Consider the following 22,827-nt stretch of genomic DNA (forward strand, 5'->3'; position numbering starts at 1 on the left):
CAATAAAAAGAACATCTCCATGTGCGAAATTGTGGGGCGATTGCACAATGCAGTAAGATTCAAAGTAAAATTATGGAGTGATTGCATCCAACCTTTCGTGCCAAAAAGAACCTGTAAGTAATTAGATGGTGTTGTAGAATGTTGGAGTATGATGTAAACAAGGCAGAACAGAGGTAGAATTTACATCAACGGCAAATAGCAAAACAAAGAGCGAAGAAACCGAAAACAGAACTGGTTACAGCAAACAACATATGTCAACTACATGTCCGCAAAGGCTCACAAACTCGAAGAGACCCGCACCGGAGCCAAAAGAATCCACCAGTAAATCACGAAACTCATCTACCGCTTTATCCATCTACTTGGTTCCGATGTTCAGTCGTAAAGCTTTATCCTGGTAGTTATGAATGTGCGACAGATTGGACACGAGGTCAAGTCCGTTCCGCACTCATAGCAGGTCTGCAAAAGTGACACTGAGATGTAACGGATCCTGTAGAGACGTAACAGCAAATAAATCTGGTGTTCTTTTACCTGATGCCCGCATCCAAATGCAAGATCCTTCTTACTCCACAAGCACACGGGACAATTCTGGAAAAAGAAAACAAGAACCACCGAGGTTTACAAGTGATCGGAGACTTGTGTTAAAGATCAAGGAATGGGACATCACATGAAAGTACATCAAGCTAGCGAACATTCATTTCTGTATCGGTCACGACATTTACTTGAGTTGAGCTCTGCATTTGAGGAAAAAAAGTCACCTTGTGAGAAGGACTTTCAGTAGGAGTAGAAGCGTAAGAGAAACCACTCCTGTGTTCGTTAGTGCTTGAGGGCATGCGCTTCGGGTAAGATTTTGCAGAACGGATCTGCTTTGGTGGAGGTAGAGGAAACCTTCCTGGAGTTCCTCTTCGACATCTGAAATTATAAGTACAAATCCTATGTTTATAAATTGCTAATTTAAACTACACTTTAAAGTGTATACTCAAGTGTTACCCAAGAAGTTGGAGATCGAGTGTAGCTTTGTATTGTGTTGGTATTTCCATCAATGCCGCAAGGGCGAACTCTGTCTCCTTCTTGGATGTGGGCATGTACTTCAACATAATGTCGGTAAAATTTACAAACTACAAGACAGAAAAAGAGTTCGGTCACACCAAGTCGAAGTCTCATTATACAAGCAAGTTCTATAATCATTGTAGCTCAGTCTGTTAACCTGGAAGTTGTCAAAAGCTCGGTAAGGAATGTTGTCATCAAACTTGTGCATCATATCCCACGGTCCATCCCCGACTCCAACCAACACGATGGACAATGGATACTCGCTGAAAAAATGGAAATGTAGGTTCAGGATTGTGATTTATGCAGTAGATGCATCAGATCTAGTAAAATGGATATCCAAACCTTGCTTTCACGATAGCATCTATTGTGTTCTGCTCTTGGGGGCTCAAATGGCCATGACCCGTGTCAACGCTTCTTGTAACCTTGCAAATGAAGTTAAACCGAATAATTTATGCTGAGAAATTCCTCATATGGGAGAGACATAAAAAGATTAGGGCTGCAGTTACTGCATAAACAAGAGCTCTTTATAAACTGACCTGTCCATCGGCGATGATCACAAGGACATGATACTGTCCACCACTGCTATCCACTATTTCAATGGCAGTGTCAATTATCGGAGCAAATGATGTCGGTCCTGTTATTTTGGTAAACATAGGTACTTTGTCATTTCAATAGTTCCATAAACAAAATCTGTAACATATTTGCTAATTGTTTAAAACTAACCAGACAAGTGTACATCCGGAACTAGATCTCTGTAACGGGAAAGAACTTCCTCAAAGCCCTCGCATGGTCTATTGTCGGCATAAAAGCTAAAGACTTCCTGATCATGCGTTGTAGCTGCAAAACCAATGGAATTCCAACCATCCAGTAATTAGCAACTCTTTCAGTTAGTGTTACCTCTAGTAACAACATCTGCAAGTACTGACCATCGCCAAAACCGAAACAAGGAATGAGATTGTCTTCATCGAAACTTGAGAGCGTCCTCCCAATTATAGATATTGCCTGTTCATACGGATTAGGGGTATCCGCAAGGTGATGTAGGCTCTTGCGGTTGAATGATCGCGCACCTGTCCATTCATTGCTTTTTGTGAAATCGATACCCACAATAAGATTGGAAGACTCGAGGCCAGCTTGAGCAAGAGCATTTGTGACCTGCATTTCCGCATTTATTCAGTGAATTAAGCTTGAAACTAGTGTTCTTTAATTTGCGAAATGTAAATAAGCTTGAAAGGTAGAACATAGAGTTGAGATACCTGTTCCAGCGAGCTGTAATCATCACCGATTTTGGAGTATTTTGACTGTACCTTGCCTTTTCTTTCATGATCATGGTAATTCTCAGAAAATGAAGAGCGATTGGATGAGCTTCGAAATGATCGGGAGTCATAACTGCGCGAATCATAGTAGTAGCCGCTGTTACTTCTCGATTCTTTATTCCCCATATTCACGTCCCGCCTTTCTCAGTTGCCAATAGCCTCGTTTTCACCGAAGATTACAAGCCTCACACCACTAATCTGCTACCAGAAAGTGCTCTGTAACCAACAATACCATCATAATTGTAAGCATGTCAAGTACACAGAATTAAGTAAGTAGAACATTGTCGCAACATGTAATACTATGAACTCATTGGCTTGATAAAAAACCACAGACAAAACATATGCAGATCACTATCAAACAAGGCATTTCATTGTACAGTTTCCTAACCACACCACTTTAAAAAATTATGGTGGATTGTGCATGACCTGAAGGGTATTCTACATAAGCTGCGAAATCGCTTTCATCCACTTCTACCAGTAGCACAGTGACTCGAGCAACATGCGAAAAACAGAGGAAACAAATGCTAAATGCAACCAGATTCTGTCACTATTTTCACTGAAAATTGCGATCCTTTCACAGAAACACGTAGAGGATTCATGATTGGATTCCAGCTAATTCAGCAACAGATACAAACTGAGAGAGACAAACTAATACCAGAGATCATATCATAACTCTCTGGACATCATAGACAACACAAACAGATTTTGTTTACCTCCATGCCAGGTGAAAACAAAAAGCAAAGAAAGAAAAGGCTCTCACAATCACAAGGTCTCAGAACAAATGCTCTGCAGGAAAGAAGAGGTTTTCATCCAGACTATATAGGGATGTAGGAGTGTTGGAACTCTCGATAAAATATAAAGTCAACGCCATCATCAACAAAGAAAATTAAGGCAAAAACGAAGGGGTTGAAGCTTCAAAACTGATGCGGAGCGCCACTTGAGCTGATCAGTTCTTCACGGAAATTACGGTCGACAACAACGCCCCACCTAAAAGCTGTGCTCATACTATTATTAAAAACCCATTTCTTGAGAAAAACTGGTGAAGGCACCCAATAAAAGTCAGAGGCTTGACTCTTGAAAAGCTCTGTACTTCACAAACAGCTTCCCTGCAAACTTCCCAGGAAACAACGAGATTGAGAAAAAAAATGCAAACCCTATTGGCAGACAATCATCAGATGTTCTACTAGTTGACCAAAAGATTGACGGGAAGCAGGCAAAAAGAGAAATTGCGAAAACTAAATTCAATCCATAAATCAGAACATGGTGAGCCTTGATTGCATAAAACGATGAGGGGGAGTGAAAATCGAAAAATCCAACCTCAGTTCTCCAAGCATGCAGAGATCACCTCCCTCCCGCAGGTTGTTCCTCAGAGCTGCTGTTTCAAAATGAGGAAGACGAATTCAAAGCAGAGCCTTCTCTCTCGCTAGACAAGGCCAATGGAGTTCATTAGCGGTTTAATTTTTTTTTACTTTGTTTAAGATTATACACTACAAGTTTGCTTTGTTTCCTTCTGCATCTCTCTCACCCTTAATTATACGCAACAATCTTGACGTTAATCATATAAAAAGATGATTTTTTTTTTCAATCTAACAAAATCCCTTCTCAGTCGCCGAAAAAAAAGCGGAAAAACAAGACCAATTCCGAATCTTTCGATTCGCTTATGATATCTCGCCACGTGGAAAATGTCATTCTTTGGGGTGTGTAATAGCGGACTTTTCCTTCATTTTTAATCGGGTCGTCGCTATGACGGTGGAGGCAGGACGTCACCGTACTCATCATTTATTATCTTTGACAAACATGCTGCAAGAGAACTATCAAGGGAAGAAGAAAATTCTAGTTAAGAGGTTGCCGGAGTCTACGACACTATGCCTGATTCCAAGGTGCAACCGGGCAAGAAAGACAGGTCACGAGATCAATAATTTGGACAATATTCTTCTAGAATTAATAGCTTATATCGCCTACAAAAATACGTGCAAAAAAGAAATATTTTCATCGTTCATGAAAATATTTAGACATAAATTATTGGTAGTAATTAATAAATTTTTATTGGCTAATTAGGTCAAACGATGCAAGTAAATATTTTGAAGAAAATATTTTCTAAATTATTTATTTTTCGCGAAACAAATGGAGCCTTAAAGTTTCAAAAGATAGGATTGCTAAGAACAATTAAAGATGCATTACGTATGCCAAAGAAAAGGCAAAAACTACTGAATAGCCGGATAGTATGTTTCCGCACTACGTACACACTATGCTAAGGGTCGTTCACGCTCTATTGATATGCATAGAGAATGACTCTACCTGTACTAAAATCGATTTATGACATAACATTCACAAGCAAAAACTTGAAGCAGCAGAGTTTAGGGGTGAGCGGTCTCCGGTCCGGTCCGGTTCCCATCAAAAACCGGGAACCGGACCGGTGTTCCCTGTTCCCACTTTTCGGAACCGCGGACCGGACCGGCCAACCTTGGAACCGGGAACCGGACCGGACCGTCGGTCCGGTCCGGTTCCTAGGCGGTTCCAAGAATTTCCGGTCCGCGGTTCCGAAAAATAGATGCACACTTTGTAGGCGGTGCCAATGAAGTTTGAGAGGAGACAAACGGTAGGATGACTCAAAACTCGTCGTGTGTAACGAAATAAGTGGAGATTGGACAGTGGAAAGGTAAGAAAAAATGTTTGCGTCACTACATTAAAGTAAAGCAAAGAAATCCTAAAGGACCTAAACCTAAACAACAAGTAAACGTTAAGTTTATCTTTTAAAAAAAATTTCAAAAAGAGGACCGGTCCGGTCCTAGGCCTTGGAACCGGGAACCGGACCGCCCGGTCACCGGTTCCAATTTTAGGAACCGGGAACCGGACCGGATCCCCCTAAAACCGGGAACCGGACCATCGGTCCCGGTCCGGTCCGGGCGGTCCCGGTCCGGGCAGTCTTTTTTGCTCACCCCTAGCAGAGTTGTGCATTGTGCATGGCCATACGTAATTTTCATGCGAATCTATATCGTGTAGTCATTGGAAAATTTGAAAATTTACCATCGATGGTAGATTTCGGATTTCGATTAATTTGCACATGACAATCATTACGATATGCGAATGGTCGACATGCTAGAGCATGTCATGTAGATTGCCGCCAAGAATTGTGGCCATTGTTGTTGTCTGAGAGAGTTACATAAATTCGCTACAAGGTTTTTAGTTTTAAATTGATGTTTGAACCTGAAAGATGTTATTGCAGATGTAGATCATCTCTTCCATTGCACGTATATCAAGTATCGTCAAGCAAATCTCTTCTTAGCTTGCGGATTGTAGGGAGATGCTGTGTTTTTCTTTTGTGGAATCAAGTGCAAATTGAGCAGAAAAGAGCATGTAAACATAAAAGGCCAAAGCTATTAAGGCGGCAATTTTCGTGGATCTGATGATGGAGCTGGTGTGTCAATAGGCTAGTTTCATATTATCCTCATTAACAACACCCAAAAGAAGATTGACCCTTTAGTATTTTCCTTTCGGAAAACGATGCTAATAATTCATAAATTTTGGCGCAGCGTGTAACGTGATTTTGAACTTTTGATATGTTCAATACAATCTTTTAACTATTTCTAAATATTCAATCTAGTCCATCAACTTTCAATTTGTTCAATTTAGTTCATTCACTTTTCATAACACTCAAATCAGCCCTCCACTACTATTCACAAGTTTTTCACTTTGTTGTTCATATGTGTGAATATATTTTCATCTCAACCTATTTCATAGATGAAAACAATTATGTATTCTTTTTACTACTTTATTACCCTTTTTTTTTTTTTATCTTTATTAATATTGTGATAGTTCCATTTAAGCATATTTTAGCTTATGAACATAAAAGAAAAAGTAAAACCTTATTGAGAGTTATATTGAGCTAATATTCCTGCTATTTACAGGATCTAGTTGTTTTTATATGTGCTAGGGTATCTCATCTTTGATTGGAAGATACCATATGATATAGCCACGAACAAGGGGAGACAAAACACGACTATCACCGAGGAGTAACAAAATGACCTTGGGAAAATTCCTGCGGCCGGGTTGGATTGCAGGTAATCGATCGCAAGGGGAAAAAATGTGGGCAAGGCTGAGAAATGATAGAGAGAAGTGAACCATCAAAGTGTCGGGAATTAGTGAAAGAGCGGTGACCCAGATTGTGCCGATGGAGGCGTAAAAAAGTGGTGTTGTTGAGGACGGTGAACCCGAATAGCTCCCAATTATTGAGGATCATGTTTCCGGCTTAACGAGGCCTCCCAATGGCAATGCTGCTAGAATTATTGGCGGTAACTACGGTTGAATTCGTCGGGAGATTTGCAGAGGAGTCCCGCCAATATTCTCTCGGAGGATTGAGGGTGGCTTGGTAAGTGGCGGTCGCGATTAAGTGACCCCTCTCCAAATCCTTCTTTGAGACTTAGTTAACCACTTCGGGTTCTTATTTGATATAATGTCCATTTTGGGTTCTCTTTTGAGAAAGCAACTCCTCTTCGGTTCCTTATTTGAAATTTACCCTAAAACAGATGAAGTACAACAGTATAGGGGCATCCCTAGCATTACAAAAGGAGCTAATAATGCGAAAAGATGGAGATAGAAAGCCTCCATATAGTAGCCAATACAACATTCGTTTGGGAAGGTACGAATTTTTGATAGAGGAAACTTGATGTCTTACATTTTTACGCACTTTAGCATCATCGCTATTTAAAGAATCAATTGATAGATCGATCTTGAAGTTTGGTGGGGATCTTTTCTTAAGCAAGAAATTGATTGATTTTAGAGATATGGTTCCAAATTCCAAGAGGATTTTAAAACATATGCTTTATCAAATAACCCGACATTCTAAAATCAAAAACTCGAGGTCGAGTTGTTGTTTTTTTTTTTTTTCCAATGATGTGAGAACGATGTGGGGCACCTCAAGCTTGGATTTACATCTTTCATTTGATAAAGATAGGCTTTTGAAGTTCGATATTTTCTTATTTAATAAAATTTAGAGCATTCAATTGGTATAGAATATTTGAATTTTCTGTTTCTATTGTTTTAACATTTTAAATGCGTTAAGATATCTTGTCTTTCTCAGTATTTCTACTTTTGATTTGTAAATTTTTGGAAAAGGGTTGCAGCTGTGCTTAGTTGTTGTGTTTTGTCAGATCACTCAGTTTGCGTCTTTGCAGAAATCCAGGAAATCAAGAGATTCCACATTTCGCGTTTTGGGGCGCACGCACTTCTGGCGTCCGTCTTTGCGAGTTGCAGCTCGGTGCTTTTCGTTTTCACAAGCTGGATTAAGAAAAAGCTGTTCGGAAAGCACCGAATTCAAGCATGATTAAAGGTCTCCGGTGACCAAGGAATTAATATATCGTGACAAGAATTATGAAAATAAGTAATGCTAGCCAAGTACGTTGAGTCATTCGATCGTCGAAAGTTGCGACGCATCCCCTTGTGGCATCGATTCGTCGCCGAACTCTTGTGTACGCTACCCTCCAGAGCACGGGGACACAAAACACGGCGATCAAACAGAACCCAGCAAGTACACGTAGGTAAATTGCTACCACCTCAGGGTGTTGCGGAGTTTGGACAATAAGAGAAACAGAGTAAGCAAGGCAGAGAAGGGGTATAGGGATGTGAAACAGAGGGTTGGCCTCCGCAGTGAAAGTGGTGGCCCAGATTGTGGCGATGGAGGCGAAAAAGGTCAGGCTATTGAGCATCGCGTACTCATAGAGTCCCGAACCTCTCCGGATACTATCTCTGGCTCCATGTGTTTTTCCGGTAGCCATGCTGCTGGAATTGGCGGTAACGAAGGTGGAATTTGCTGTGGGATTTGAAGGGGAATCCTGCAAGTATCCTCCTGGAGGAGTGAGAGCAGCTTGGTAAGTGGCAGCCGCGATTAAGGAAGACACTATGAGGATTATGTTGCGAGCGGATTCATCTGGGATTCTGAAAAAATTTGCGCACTTCTCAAAGTAAGTTAGTTCCTTGCTAAAAAACTGTGATAGAGAGAGGGTAGGAGTAATTGCCCGACGTCCTAGACGGCGTGACCTATTCGCTAGATCTTGATCGCCGCTAGGATTCTCTTGGAAGATGTCCAGAGCGGTCTTGCCCTGGAAGTTCTTCGCTTTTACAGCTGTGTACCCAATCAACCGCTTGATGATCTGGAAAAAAAATTGCAAAGGAAAAGAAATTAAAGTACACGGTTCCCTTCAATTTCGATCACTGCTTTGTCACAAGCTTTACTATCGTACACAAAATGAGCTCATGGCCATATGTCTATTGGAGTTTGATGATGCTAGTGTAGTGATGCAACGGCCGATGTACAGAGGGAAGAGGTTTATTTAACCTTACTTATTGAATACAATCATTCTACCCGATTTAATGAAGTCCCGAGTCAATTTCAAAAAGTGCAATTTAGTCCTTTCACTTGAAATGGTTTAGATGATAGCTGAGAAATGATCATGCGAGTAGTAAATAACATAAGCCAATCCACCGAAGTGATGACCGAAATGACCATAACTTTTTATAAAAAAGTTGAAGACTTAATCACATTAACTAAAAGATTTAGGATTTGATTACATTTTGTATTTACGGTGTTTTACTTGAAGAGAAAGTCTACCTTTAGACAGGTGTATATATATACTCTATGCATAGTATTCAACTGATCATGGAGCAATTCTCCCTTCAACAAACTGATTATTTTATGGCTTTTGTCGGATTGTCCTTTGTTAGCATCCATTTGACTAGCTTCTATCTCGTACAGTATGTTCGGATGGACTGATATCGAAAGAAGGAAAGAGATTCTGCTAATCAATAGGCAAAAATGAAAGAAAAGAAAAGAATAAACTAAGCTATTGTTGCGTTCTGTGGAAGCGATTGTGATGTCAAGAGTCGAAAAGAAATTATTTATCCAAAATAATCCAACATAGAAAGATTTAGAGCTCACTAAAAACTGAGTTTTATAGGAATTCTAAGGGAAACAATTTTGATCATAACTTTTTTCTCAACTTAGAACAGGGTGGATCTCTCTACAGCACTACTTTTCTTTCCTTCCTTTTTCTCTGTATCCTCCAACCAAAACGTTGTTCTTGGATAAGATTGTCTTGAATCGAAGGATCCAAAAACAAAAGTGCGAATAACTGAAAAATCGATGAACTATACCTCGGGTTGCCTTTCGGCTGCAGCAATGTGTAGGACGGTGTCACCGTTTTGGTCTTTCCAGTCCAAGATTCGCGTCAGATGGACTCGCTTAAGCCATCCAAACAAAACCTTGAATGCTTCGCTGTTGCCCGTCCTAACGGCGACATGAACCGCAGTCTCGCATTGGTTCGTCAAGTCTTCAATGGACGATTTGCAAGCAGATAGAAACTCGGCCAGGAGTTCCAAGAGCTCCACGTTGTCCCACCCATTGTCTCCTCTTTCCCCGGCTACAAAATGCAAAGGGGTGATCCCGCCTCTTCCTCGGACTCGAACCAATTCAGGGTTGAGGGTCATCAGTGCCCTCACAGTGCGATAATGCTTCTTTTGCAAAGCCAAGTGTATGGGGCTATAACCCCCTCGATTCAGCTTCCGAGCGAATGGCGGCTTCAAGGTGGCTATCTCCGTGGCCACTTTAGTTTTCCCCTGCCCTGCGGCAACGTGTAGTGGAGTATTTGGGAAGGGTCCCTCGGATCCATGATCTAAGATGTTTTCGTCCTGCTCAATTAAGCTGTAGAGCTCATTGACACTATCAGCTGCTATTGCTTCTTGAAGGCTCATTGTTTTGAGGAGGGAGATGTAGGAGAAGGGGGGCTTCGGCTCGTTGATGATGGATGGAAGCAGGAGTGGCGGACATGCGAAGTCATAAACAGGGCCATAGCCAACGCAGTCATTGTTCATGATTCAATCGGTCGGGGGATTTTTCTCTTTAGAGAACTTACATGCGAAGTTCCGTAATTAATTGTGGTCTGAATTTTCCCTCTCTCTTTTTTTTTTTTAATTAATTGTTGGGTGCCATTTCTCCGCCACTACTTTGCGAGTTGTGGGGAGTACTGAGTAGTAGCGGAGGGTGTCCCACCCACCCGGCTCGCAAAGATGGTATCTGCTCGATACTGTTGGAACCAAAACAATAATTGTGACTTTGGAAATTTAAAACAAGGAAACAAATACAAATCGGAGAGAGAAATTCTTCATTGGAATGCAAAATACTCGTACTACGTACTACAACTCGAAGCTCACTTGGAGTTCTATGGCTTGATTACAGTGCTGAACAATCGCCCATACCTTCTTACAATCATAAAGCAACAAAAAGTCCACACAATTATTGCTCTTGAACCATCCCTAGCCTTCACACAATAAAAGTAAAAAAAAGGCCAAAACACTATCCAAGACATCAGAAAACATGCTTATCTTTCCATGAAAAATGCAATGGCTCTTGGGGACCTTTTTGTTCATGCATTTGTTCATTCAGCATCCTGTTGATACCTAAATTTTGATTAATCCTTTTTAGTCATTTCTCGCATAAAAATTAGAACTGATTTTAGTTCTAAATAAAAATAACAAAATCATCTTTCATATTTATTTTTAGCATTCATTACATTACATTTTGCATTTGATTGGATCGGCAGTGGATGAACTTATTTCGAGATTTTGGGCTTAATTGAATCAATTGAATTATTTGGATTGAGCCCACAAGAGCACCAAATTGGGGCAAAGTCCATAACTATCAATAGGGAGCCGAAAATTGTAAATAAAAGTGCCAAGTAGGAAATTTGATTTATTAAAAGAAAACTTGGGCAATAATTTGGTAATTTGAAACCCTAAATCTGTCTCTATAAATAAGCATGCCTAGGGTTCGCAAAATGGAGGCCACACAATTGTCATTCACGGCTAGAGAGAATTTTGACGGCCACAACACATGCTCACGGCCATAGAGAAAGACAGGAGGTGGAGAAAGCGTGAGAGAGACGGAGAAGACTGAGGCTTTCTTTTTTACCACCGCTTCACCAATAGGGTCAAGAACTTTGAACAACCATCCACGAAGATCCAGGCGTCTAGGTAATTTCCAACGAAGGTTTCTTGGCAAGTCCCTGCAAAAAGTCTAGCAATCTCAATGAAAGTACTTACATGGTGCTCCCGAAGACACCGTAATCAGTGGACAAATTCCAGACAAGACCCTTGCCTTCGGATATTCACCATCGTTATCTTATGAAACACTACGGATTCATGCCTCTACTTTGAATTCTTTATTGTTTTCTCATGTTTACCCACTAATCATGAAGAAAACTTGTAGGGAGAAAAGGAGCGCACATAGGAATACATGACAGAAAATTCACATTAAAAAAAAGAGCTTTCAAAAGAGAAGAGAAAAGTTTCTTTCTTTTCTTTGCAGGTAAAACCAAAATCCTAAGCGGCGGCCAAGATAGCTTCTGATAGAAATTTGATTTGAATTGAGGAATGTTCAACGAAGACTTGGAGAAGATTCCACCTTGGGGATGGAGAGACATTCACTTACATAAGTCGAGGTATTTACGTGTTGAACGACTCAAGTCTCAGACATCAAAAGGGAAGTTTTTTCTCTAACAATCTGTTTGACTCCATTAGATTTTTATTGTTATTAAGTTCTATCAATTCCAGAACCAGAAAGCTTCCCACTTTCTTTTTGTTGCAGGTTCTCATTCGGTCTCACCCAGTTGTGGACGTGTCGTCTTCAAGTAAAACCCATCAGAGATGTTCAAGTCCTTGTTGCATCGATACTTTATTTTCATGTAGGTTTGCTTTCGTTCATTGGGAGCAAAGACGACATCTTCATCATGCCCAAGCGTTTGTCATCTACTTGATTGTTTATTTAATTCTCGGTGGAGTCCTCTGACTTGCGACCACATTCAAGGAGTCCACTAGTTATTGGCTTGGCTCTGGTTTAAGTTATTAAATCTACAGGTGTTGTTGTACTTGCCAAAGTGTCCCATCGAAAGTCCCTCCGCCGTGATCATCCGTGTGCATGTGAGCTCTGCCGGTCCAATCCGTAAGCGATCTCAAGCAATTCGATCCAATTCGAATTGGAAAAGATATCTGCAAGATAGGTAAAATTATGATTTTAAATATTTTTATTGCCTATCTTGAATATATTTGCATATCTTATGTTTGCATATTTGAGCATATCTTGTATCTTGCATCAAAGTGGATATCTTTTAAAATACAGGTTGATTAGGAAATTTTCCTAATCCGCAACTTACCAAACAATCGAGAATTAGGATTATTGATGGAATACTCGATTAGGCAAGGATTTGAGTTCAATCGTTAATCGTAAGATTACGAATTAAAAAGTGGATTCAAATATTTAGGAAATCTTTTCAAAAATTGATTGATATATCCACTTTCTTGATTGATATAGATTGGCATATTTACTTTCTTTATTTTGCTTGATTGTCATATTTTTTAAAATATATCCGTCGCATGATGTAGCTGCAAAACCAATGGAATTCCAACCATCCAGTAATTAGCGACTCTTTCAGTTAGTGTTACCTCTAGTAACAACATCCGCAAGTACTGACCATCGCCAAAACCGAAACAAGGAATGAGATTGTCTTCATCGAAACTTGAGAGCGTCCTCCCAATTATAGATATTGCCTGTTCATACGGATTAGGGGTATGCCCAAGGTGATGTAGGCTCTTGCGGTTGAATGATCGCGCACCTGTCCATTCATTGCTTTTTGTGAAATCGATACCCACAATAAGATTGGAAGACTCGAGGCCAGCTTGAGCAAGAGCATTTGTGACCTGCAGTTCCACATTTATTCAGTGAATTAAGCTTGAACCTAGTGCTTTATATTTTTGGAATAGCTCAGACTACAAATGCAAAGTATTTCCGCATTTATTCAATGAATTAAGCCTGAAACTAGTGTTCTTTAATTTTCAAAATGTAAATAAGCTTGAAAGGTAGAACATAGAGTTGAGATACCTGTTCCAGCGAGCTGTAATCATCACCGATTTTGGAGTATTTTGACTGTACCACGCCTTTTCTTTCATGATCATGGTAATTCTCAGAAAATGAAGAGCGATCGGATGAGCTTCGAAATGATCGGGAGTCATAACTGCGCGAATCATAGTAGTAGCCGCTGTTACTTCTCGATTCTTTATTCCCCATATTCACGTCCCGCCTTTCTCAGTTGCCAATAGCCTCGTTTTCAACGAAGATTACAAGCCTCACACCACTAATCTGCTACCAGAAAGTGCTCTGTAACCAACAATACCATCATAATTGTAAGCATGTCAAGTACACAGAATTAAGTAAATAGAACATTGTCGCAACATGTAATACTATGAACTCATTGGCTTGATAAAAAACCACAGACAACACATATGAACTCATTGGCTTGATAAAAAACCAGACAAAACATATGCAGATCACTATCAAACAAGGCATTTCATTGTACAGTTTCCTAACCACACCACTTTCAAAAATTACGGTGGATTGTGGATGACTTGAAGGGTACTCTACATAAGCTGCGAAATCGCTTTCATCCACTTCTACCAGTAGCACAGTGACTCAAGCAACATGTGAAAAACAGAGGAAACAAATGCTAAATGCAACCAAATTCTGTCACTCTTTTCCCTGAAAATGCGATCCTTTCACAGAAACACGCAGAGGATTCATGATCCAGCTAATTCAGCAACAGATACAATCTACTAGAGACAAACTAAAACCAGAGATCATATCATAACTCTCTGGACATCATAGACAGGTGAAAACGAAAAGCAAAGAAAGAAAAGGCTATCACAATCACAAAGTCTCAGAACAAATGCGCTGCAGGAAAGAAGCGGTTTTCATCCAGACTATATAGGGATGTAGGAGCGTTTGAACTCTCGATAAAATATAAAGTCAACGCCATCATCAACAAAGAAAATTAAGGCAAAAGCGAAGGGGTTGAAGCTTCAAAACTGATGCGGAGCGCCACTTGAGCTGATCAGTTCTTCACGGAAATTACGGTCGACAACAACGCCCCACCTAAAAGCTGTGCTCATACTATTATTAAAAACCCATTTCTTGAGAAAAACTGGTGAAGGCACCCAATAAAAGTCAGAGACTTGACTCTTGAAAAGCTCTGTACTTCACAAACAGCTTCCCTGTAAACTTCCCAGGAAACAACGAGATTGAGCAAAAAAACTGCTAACCCTCTTGGCAGACAATCATTAGATGTTCTACTAGTTGGCCAAAAGAGCGACGGGAAGCAGGCAAAAAGAGAAATTTCGAAAACTAAATTCAATCCATAAATCAGAACATGGTGAGCCTTGATTGCATAAAACGATGAGGGGGAATGAAAATCGAAAAATCCAACCTCAGTTCTCCAAGCATGCAGAGATCACCTCCCTCCCGCAGGTTGTTCCTCAGAGCTGCTGTTTCAAAATGAGGAAGACGAATTCAAAGCAGAGCCTTCTCTCTCACTAGACAAGGCCAATGGAGTTCATTAGCGGTTTAATTTTTTTTTTACTTTGTTTAAGATTGTACACTACAAGTTTGCTTTGCTTCCTTCTGCAACTCTCTCACCCTTAATTATACGCAACAATCTTGACGTTAATCATATAAAAAGATGATTTTTTTTTTCAATCTAACAAAATCCCTTCTCAGTCGCCGAAAAAAAAGCGGAAAAACAAGACCAGTTTCGTATCTTTCGATACGCTTATGGTATCTCGCCACGTGGAAAATGTCATTCTTTGGGGTGCGTAATAGTGGACTTTTCCTTCATTTTTAATCGGGTCGTCGCTATGACGGTGGAGGCAGGACGTCACCGTACTCATCATTTATTATCTTTGACAAACATGCTGCAAGAGAAATAACAAGGTAAGAAGAAAATTCTAGTCAAGAGGTTGCCGGAGTCTATGACACTATGCCTGATTCCAAGATGCAACCGGGCAAGAAAGACAGGTCACGAGATCAATAATTTGGATAATATTCTTCTAGAATTAATCGCTTTTATCATTTATGAAAACACGTGTAAAAAAATATTTTTATCGTTCATGAAAATATTTAAATATAAATTATTGACAGTAATTAACAAATTTTTATTGGCTATTTAGGTCAAACGATGTAAGTAAATATTTTGAGGAAAATATTTTCTGAGTCATTCATTTTTTGCGAAACAAATAGAGCCTTAAAATTTCAAAAGATAGAATTGCTAAGAACAATAAGAAAAATGCATTATGTATACCAAAGAAAAGGCAAAACTATTGAGTAGCTGGATAGTATATTTCCGCCCTACGTACACACTATGCTGAAGGTCGTTCACGCTCTATTGATATGCCTAGGGAATGGTTCTACCTACACTAAAATCGGTTGATGTCATAATATTCAGAAGCAACAACTTGAAGCAGCAGAGTTGTGTATGGCCATACGTAATTTTCATGCGAATCTATATGGTGTAGGCATTGGAAAATTTGAAAATTTACCATCATCGGTAGATTTTGGATTTCGTCGGATGAAGGGTAATTTGTACAAGTCGATCATTACGATACGCGGATGGTCGACATGGTGGAGCGTGTCATGTAGATCGCTGCCAAGAATTATGCCCATCGCGGCTGTTTGAGAGAGTTACATGAATTCGCTGTAAAGTTTTCAGTTTTAAATTGATATTTGAACCTGAAAGATGTTATTGCAGGTATAGATCATCTCTTCCATTGCACGTACATCAAGTATCATCAAGCAAATCCCTTCTTAGCTTGTAGATTGTAGGGAGATGCTATTATTATTATTATTATTTTTTTTTTTTTGGTGGAATCATGTACAAGTTGAACAGAAAAGAGCAGGTAAACATAAAAGGCCAAATCTATCAAGGCGGCAATTTTCGTGGATTTGATGATAGAGCTGATGTGTCAACAGGCTAGTTTCCTATTATCCTCAATAACAACACCCAAAAGAAGATTGACACTTTAGTATTTTCCTTTGATAAAGATAGTTGCTGAGCCTCAAGAGCAAAAAGTCAAAGTTTTCGAATTTCTCTTTGATAAAACGATGTTAATAATCCATAGATTTTGGCTTAGTGTGTAATGTGATTTTGAACTTTTGATATGTTTAATACAATCTTTTAACTATTGCTAAATATTTAATCTAGTCCATTGACTTTCAATTTGTTCAATTCAGTTCCTCAACTTTTTATAACAAACTGAAATCAGTCCTCCACGACTATTCACAAGTTTTTCGCTCTATTGCTCATCATATGTGTGAATATATTTTCATTTCAACCTAATTGATAGTTCCATTTAAGCATTTTTTAGCTTATGAACATAAATTGAGAGTTATATTGAGCTAATATTCTTGCTATCTACAGGACCTAGTCGTTTTTATATGAGTTAGGGTATCTCATCTTTGAATGGAAGATATCTCATCTTTGAATGGAAGATACCACATGATATAGCCACAAACAAGGGGAGACAAAACACGACGACGACAGAGGAGTAACAAAATGACCCTAGGAAAATTCCTGCGGCCGGGCTGGATTGTGGGTAATCGATTGCAAGGGAAAAAAAATGTAGGCAAGGCTGAAAAATGATATAGAGAAGTGAACCATCAAATTGTCGGGAATTAGTTTAAGAGCGGTGACCCAGATTGTACTGATGGAGGCATAAAAGAGGTGGTGCTGTTGAGGACGATGAATCCGAATAGCTCCCAACCGTCCAGGATCATGTTTCCGGCTTGATGAGGTCTCCCAACAGCAATGCTTCAGGAATTATTGGCGGTAAGGACAGTTGAATTGGCTGGGAGATTTGACGAAAAGTCCTGCCAATATCCTCTCGGAGGACTGAGGGTGGCTTTGTAAGTGGCGGTCGCGATTAAGGTAGACACTGGCTGCGTTTGGTCGTCTAGATTTCTAGACACGACATCGATCGAGCAAACATAGTAGAAGGTCAGGATGCTGTTTCAACTTCCTGTGATGTTTGAAGGCGTGATTTCTGGAATTCCACTGCTGGTTTGTTTTATTCGTGATCAGTGATGGCATTGAATGTTAGTCAAGAAAAGAGTGAGAAAGTTGGAAGTCTTTTGTTTGCACTGCCTTGGCGGTGTTTTGATCGATTCAGAATGTTAAACCTGATCGGTGCAGGAGGTTTCTCGATTCATTCATGTCATTCAGGATTTCATGTCGAGATTGATTGATAAAATTGGTTTAAAAAGTGGCATGGTAATTTGACTTCCTTCGGGAAATCATCAAAAGTTTCCTCGCCTGCATTTTCTTGGATTGATGATAGCGCTAATGTGCCGGCAAGCCAAATTCAGGTTATCCTCGACAAACATCAATAATAATTAATAAAAAGTTCTAGTAGTTCTTTTACGTTTAGCTAGGATTTGGTTACATTCTCAGTGTTTCTACTTTTGAGTTGTGTTTTTCAGGAAAAAGGGTTGCAACTGTGCATATTTGTTGTATTTTATCAGATCACTCAGTTTGCGACAATACAGAAAATCAAGAGATTCCACTCTTTGTTCGCATTTTGGGCGTATAAACTTCTAGCGTTAGTCTTTGCGAGTTGCGACTCGGAAAGCTTTTCGTTTTCAGTGCTTCATTTTGTAAAGCTGGAATTAAGAAAAAGGCTATTCGAAAGTTTCGAATTCAAGCATGATTATAAGGTCTTTGGTGACCAAGGAATTAATGTAGCAGTTCATTACATGAAGAGCGTTTCTTGCAAACCTTAATTTAAAAAAGCTAGCATGACAAGAATTATGACAATAAGGAATGCTTGCCAAGCACATCGAATCCTTCGATCGTCAAAAGTTACGACGCATCCCCTTGTGGCATCGATTCGTCGTCGAGCTCTTTCGTACTTTATCTTCCAGAGCACGGGAGCACCAAACACGGCGATCAAACAGAACCCAAAAAGTCCAAGTAGGTAAAAGTCTGCCGCCTCACAGTCTTGCGGAATTTGGATACCAAGAGACCAATAGTAAGCAAGGCAGAGAAGGGGTATTGGGATGTGAAGCAAAGGGTTGGCCTCTACAGTAAAAGTGGTAGCCCAGATTGTGGTGATGGAGGCGAAGAAGGCCATGCTATTGTGGATCGTGTACACAGTGAATCCCCAACCTCTCAGGATAGTATCTCCGGCTCGATGTGTTTTTCCGGAATCAATGCTGCTGGAATTGGTGATAACGACAGTAGAATTGGTGGTGGCATTTGAAGAGGAATCCTGCCAGTATCCTCCTGGGGGAGTGAGAGCGGCTTGGTAAGTGGCAGCCGCGATTAAGGTAGACACTACAAGGATTATGTTGCGAGCGGATTCATCTGGGATTCTGAAAAAATTTGCGCACTTCTCAAAGTAAGTTAGTTCCTTGCTAAAAAACTGTGATAGAGAGAGGGTAGGAGTAATTGCCCGACGTCCTAGACGGCGTGACCTATTCACTAGATCTTGATCGCCGCTAGGATTCTCTTGGAAGATGTCCAGAGCGGTCTTGCCCCGGAAGTTCTTCGCTTTTGCAGCTGTGTACCCAATCAACCGCTTGATGATCTGGAAAAAAAATTGCAAAGGAAAAGAAATTAAAGTACACGGTTCCCTTCAATTTCAACCACTGCTTTGTCACAAGCTTTACTATCGTACACAAAATGAGCTCATGGCCTTATGTCTATTGGAGTTTGATGATGCTAGTGTAGTGATGCAACGGCCGATGTACAGAGGGAAGAGGTTTATTTAACCTTACTTATTGAATACAATCATTCTACCCGATTTAATGAAGTCCCGAGTCAATTTCAAAAAGTGCAATTTAGTCCTTTCACTTGAAATGGTTTAGATGATAGCTGAGAAATGATCATGCGAGTGGTAAATAACATAGGCCAATCCACCGAAATGATGACCGAAATGACCATAACTTTTTATAAAAAAGTTTAAGACTTAATCACATTAACTAAAAGATTTAGGATTTGATTACATTTTGTATTTACGGTGTTTTACTTGAAGAGAAAGTCTACCTTTAGACAGGTGTATATATATACTCTATGCATAGTATTCAACTGATCATGGAGCAATTCTCCCTTCAACAAACTGATTATTTTATGGCTTTTGTCAGATTGTCCTTTGTTAGCATCCATTTGACTAGCTTCTATCTCGTACAGTATGTTCGGATGGACTGATATCGAAAGAAGGAAAGAGATTCTGCTAATCAATAGGCAAAAATGAAAGAATAGAAAAGAATAAACTAAGCTATTGTTGTGTTCTGTGGAAGCGATTGTGATGTCAAGAGTCGAAAAGAAATTATTTATCCGAAATAATCCAACATAGAAAGATTTAGAGCTCACTAAAAACTGAGTTTTATAGGAATTCTGTGGGAAACAATTTTGATCATAACTTTTTTCTCAACTTAGAACAGGGTGGATCTCTCTACAACATTACTTTTCTTTCCTTCCTTTTTCTCTGTGTCCTCCAACCAAAACATTGTTCCTGGATAAGATTGTCTTGAATTGAAGGATCCAAAAACAAAAGTGCGAATAACTGAAAAACCAATGAACTATACCTCGGGTTGCTTTTCGGCTGCAGCAATGTGTAGGACGGTGTCACCGTTTTGGTCTTTCCAGTCCAAGATTCGCGTCAGATGGACTCGCTTAAGCCATCCAAACAAAACCTTGAATGCTTCGCTGTTGCCCGTCCTAATGGCGACATGAACCGCAGTCTCGCATTGGTTCGTCAAGTCTTCAATGGACGATTTGCAAGCAGATAGAAACTCGGCCAGGAGTTCCAGGAGCTCCATGTTGTCCCACCCATTGTCTCCTCTTTCCCCGGCTCCAAAATGCAAAGGGGTGATCCCGCCTCTTCCTCGGACTCGAACCAATTCAGGGTCGAGGGTCATCAGTGCCCTCACGGTGCGATAATGCTTCTTTTGCAAAGCCAAGTGCATGGGACTGTAACCCCCTCGATTCAGCTTTCGAGCGAACTGTGGCTTCAAGGTGGCTATCTCCATGGCCACTTTAGTTTTCCCCTACTCCGCGGCAACGTGTAGTGGAGTATTTGGGAAGGGGCCTTGGGATCCATGATCTAAGATGTTTTCGTGCCGCTCAATTAAGCTGTAGAGCTCATTGACACTATCAGCTGCTATTGCTTCTTGAAGGCTCATTGTTTGAGGAGGGAAATGTAGGAGAAGAGGGGCCTTGGCTCGTTGATGATGGATGGAAGCAGGAGCGGCGGACACGCGAAGTCATAAATAGGGCCATAGTCAACGGAGTCATTGTTAATCATTCAATCGGTCGGGGGATTTTTCTCTTTAGAGAACTTACATGCGAAGTTCCGTAATTGATTGTGGTCTGAATTTTCCCTCTTTTTTTTTAATTAATTGTTGGGTGCCATTTCTCAGCCACTACTTGCGAGTTGTGGGGAGTACTGAGTAGCAGCGGAGGGTGTCCCACCCACCCGGCTCGCAAAGATGGTATCTGCTCAAAACTGTTGGAACCAAAACAATAATTGTGACTTTGGAAATTTAAAACAAGGAAACAAATACAAATCGGAGAGAGAAATTCTTCATTGGAATGCAAAATACTCGTACTACGTACTACAACTCGAAGCTCACTTGGAGTTCTATGGCTTGATTACAGTGCTGAACAATCGCCCATATCTTCTTACATTCATAAAGCAACAAAAAAATCCACACAATTATTGCTCTTGAACCATCCGTAGCCTTCACACAATAAAAGTTAAAAAAAGGCCAAAACACTATTCAAGCCATCAGAAAACATGCGTATCTTCCCATGAAAAATTCAATGGCTCTTGGGGACCTTTTTGTTCATGCATTAGTTCATTCAGTATCCCGTTGACACCTAAATTTTGATTAATCTTTTTCAGTAATTTCTGCATAAAAAATTAGAACTGATTTTAGTTCTAAATAAAAATAACAAAATCATCTTTTATATTTATTTTTAGCATCCATTGCATTACATTTTGCATTTAATTGGATCGGTAGTGGATGGACTTATTTTGAGATTTTGGGCTTAATTGAATCAATTGCATTATTTGGATTGAGCCCACAAAAGCATCAAATTCGGGCAAAGTTCATAACTATCAATAGGGAGCCGAAAATTGGTAATAAAAGTGCTAAGTAGGAAAATTGATTTATTAAAAGAAAACTTGGGCAATAATTTGGTAATTTGTAATCCTAAATCTGTCTCTATAAATAAGCATGTCTAGGGTTCACAAAATGGAGGCCACACAATTGTCATACACGGCTAGAGAGAATTCTGACGGCCACAATACAGGTTCACGGCCATAGAAAAAGACAGGAGGTGGAGAAAGCGTGAAAAAGGTGAGAGAGACGGAGAAGACTGAGGCTTTCTTTTTGACCACGGCTTCACCAATAGGGTCAAGAACTTTGAACAACCATCCACGAAGATCCAGGCGTCTAGGTAATTTCCAATGAAGGTTTCTTGGCAAGTCCCTGCAAAAAGTCTAGCAATCTCAATGAAAGTACTTACACGGTGCTCCCGAAGACACCGTAATCAGTGGACAAATTCCAGACAAGATCCTTGCCTTCGGATATTCACCATCGTTATCTTATGAAACACTACGGATTCATGCCTCTACTTTGAATTCTTTATTGTTTTCTCATGTTTACCCACTAATCATGAAGAAAACTTGTAGGGAGAAAAGGAGCGCACATAGGAATACATGACAGAAAATTCACATTAAAAAAAAGAGCTTTCAAAAGAGAAGAGAAAAGTTTCTTTCTTTTCTTTGCAGGTAAAACCAAAATCCTAAGCGGCGGCCAAGATAGCTTCTGATAGAAATTTGATTTGAATTGAGGAATGTTCAACGAAGACTTGGAGAAGATTCCACCTTGGGGATGGAGAGACATTCACTTACATAAGTCGAGGTATTTACGTGTTGAACGACTCAAGTCTCAGACATCAAAAGGGAAGTTTTTTCTCTAACAATCTGTTTGACTCCATTAGATTTTTATTGTTATTAAGTTCTATCAATTCCAGAACCAGAAAGCTTCCCACTTTCTTTTTGTTGCAGGTTCTCATTCGGTCTCACCCAGTTGTGGACGTGTCGTCTTCAAGTAAAACCCATCAGAGATGTTCAAGTCCTTGTTGCATCGATACTTTATTTTCATGTAGGTTTGCTTTCGTTCATTGGGAGCAAAGACGACATCTTCATCATGCCCAAGCGTTTGTCATCTACTTGATTGTTTATTTAATTCTCGGTGGAGTCCTCTGACTTGCGACCACATTCAAGGAGTCCACTAGTTATTGGCTTGGCTCTGGTTTAAGTTATTAAATCTACAGGTGTTGTTGTACTTGCCAAAGTGTCCCATCGAAAGTCCCTCCGCCGTGATCATCCGTGTGCATGTGAGCTCTGCCGGTCCAATCCGTAAGCGATCTCAAGCAATTCGATCCAATTCGAATTGGAAAAGATATCTGCAAGATAGGTAAAATTATGATTTTAAATATTTTTATTGCCTATCTTGAATATATTTGCATATCTTATGTTTGCATATTTGAGCATATCTTGTATCTTGCATCAAAGTGGATATCTTTTA

General features: G+C 40.0%; 3 protein-coding genes and 1 pseudogene across 6 annotated transcripts; all 4 read right to left on the reverse strand.

Moving 5' to 3' along the window:
- Positions 1-133: 133 nt before the first annotated feature.
- LOC115755437 (E3 ubiquitin-protein ligase RGLG2-like) lies at positions 134-3,879 on the reverse strand. Of its 4 annotated transcripts, none has more exons than XM_048284922.1 (11): positions 3,678-3,879; positions 2,301-2,576; positions 1,974-2,199; positions 1,771-1,884; positions 1,584-1,681; positions 1,390-1,469; positions 1,205-1,310; positions 988-1,115; positions 756-909; positions 529-585; positions 134-456 (listed from the first exon to the last, which is right to left on the reverse strand). In XM_048284922.1, the coding sequence occupies exons 2-11, from the start codon at positions 2,484-2,486 to the stop codon at positions 373-375; spliced, it is 1,233 nt and encodes a 410-aa protein (XP_048140879.1). In that variant the 5' UTR covers positions 2,487-2,576; positions 3,678-3,879; the 3' UTR covers positions 134-372. The 4 variants fall into 4 exon arrangements, with proteins under 4 accessions (XP_048140879.1, XP_048140881.1, XP_048140878.1 ...); XM_048284924.1 differs by lacking the exon at positions 3,678-3,879 and adding an exon at positions 3,282-3,533; XM_048284921.1 differs by lacking the exon at positions 3,678-3,879 and adding an exon at positions 3,074-3,533.
- A 3,636-nt stretch (positions 3,880-7,515) lies between these two features.
- Positions 7,516-10,106, reverse strand: LOC125316502 (ankyrin repeat-containing protein BDA1-like). The gene is made up of 3 exons (XM_048284861.1): positions 9,510-10,106; positions 7,838-8,509; positions 7,516-7,653 (listed from the first exon to the last, which is right to left on the reverse strand). The coding sequence occupies exons 1-3, from the start codon at positions 10,104-10,106 to the stop codon at positions 7,516-7,518; spliced, it is 1,407 nt and encodes a 468-aa protein (XP_048140818.1).
- A 2,658-nt stretch (positions 10,107-12,764) lies between these two features.
- LOC125316503 (E3 ubiquitin-protein ligase RGLG2-like) lies at positions 12,765-14,823 on the reverse strand. The gene is made up of 3 exons (XM_048284862.1): positions 14,666-14,823; positions 13,288-13,563; positions 12,765-13,106 (listed from the first exon to the last, which is right to left on the reverse strand). Exons 2-3 carry the CDS (start codon positions 13,471-13,473, stop codon positions 12,765-12,767), a joined length of 528 nt encoding a protein of 175 aa, XP_048140819.1. The 5' UTR covers positions 13,474-13,563; positions 14,666-14,823.
- On the reverse strand, positions 13,930-20,412 carry LOC125316504 (annotated as a pseudogene).
- Between the last annotated feature and the right edge of the window lie 2,415 nt (positions 20,413-22,827).

This window comes from Rhodamnia argentea, chromosome 9, assembly GCF_020921035.1.
Source record: "Rhodamnia argentea isolate NSW1041297 chromosome 9, ASM2092103v1, whole genome shotgun sequence".
Lineage (NCBI taxonomy): Eukaryota > Viridiplantae > Streptophyta > Magnoliopsida > Myrtales > Myrtaceae > Rhodamnia > Rhodamnia argentea.

Coding starts and splice junctions, on each gene's coding strand:
- LOC115755437 (XM_048284922.1), bottom strand. CDS start 2,486: ATGGGGAATAAAGAATCGAGAAGTAACAGCGGCTACTACTATGATTCG. Junction 1,470..1,583: donor TGATCATCGCCGATGGACAG/GTCAGTTTATAA, acceptor TTCATTTGCAAG/GTTACAAGAAGCGTTGACAC. Junction 1,116..1,204: donor GAGCTTTTGACAACTTCCAG/GTTAACAGACTG, acceptor TCTGTCTTGTAG/TTTGTAAATTTTACCGACAT.
- LOC125316502 (XM_048284861.1), bottom strand. CDS start 10,106: ATGAGCCTTCAAGAAGCAATAGCAGCTGATAGTGTCAATGAGCTCTAC. Junction 8,510..9,509: donor CAGCCGAAAGGCAACCCGAG/GTATAGTTCATC, acceptor TTTTTTTTCCAG/ATCATCAAGCGGTTGATTGG. Junction 7,654..7,837: donor GTGTCCCCGTGCTCTGGAGG/GTAGCGTACACA, acceptor CTTTCCGAACAG/CTTTTTCTTAATCCAGCTTG.
- LOC125316503 (XM_048284862.1), bottom strand. CDS start 13,473: ATGGGGAATAAAGAATCGAGAAGTAACAGCGGCTACTACTATGATTCG. Junction 13,107..13,287: donor ATTACAGCTCGCTGGAACAG/GTATCTCAACTC, acceptor GTGGAACTGCAG/GTCACAAATGCTCTTGCTCA.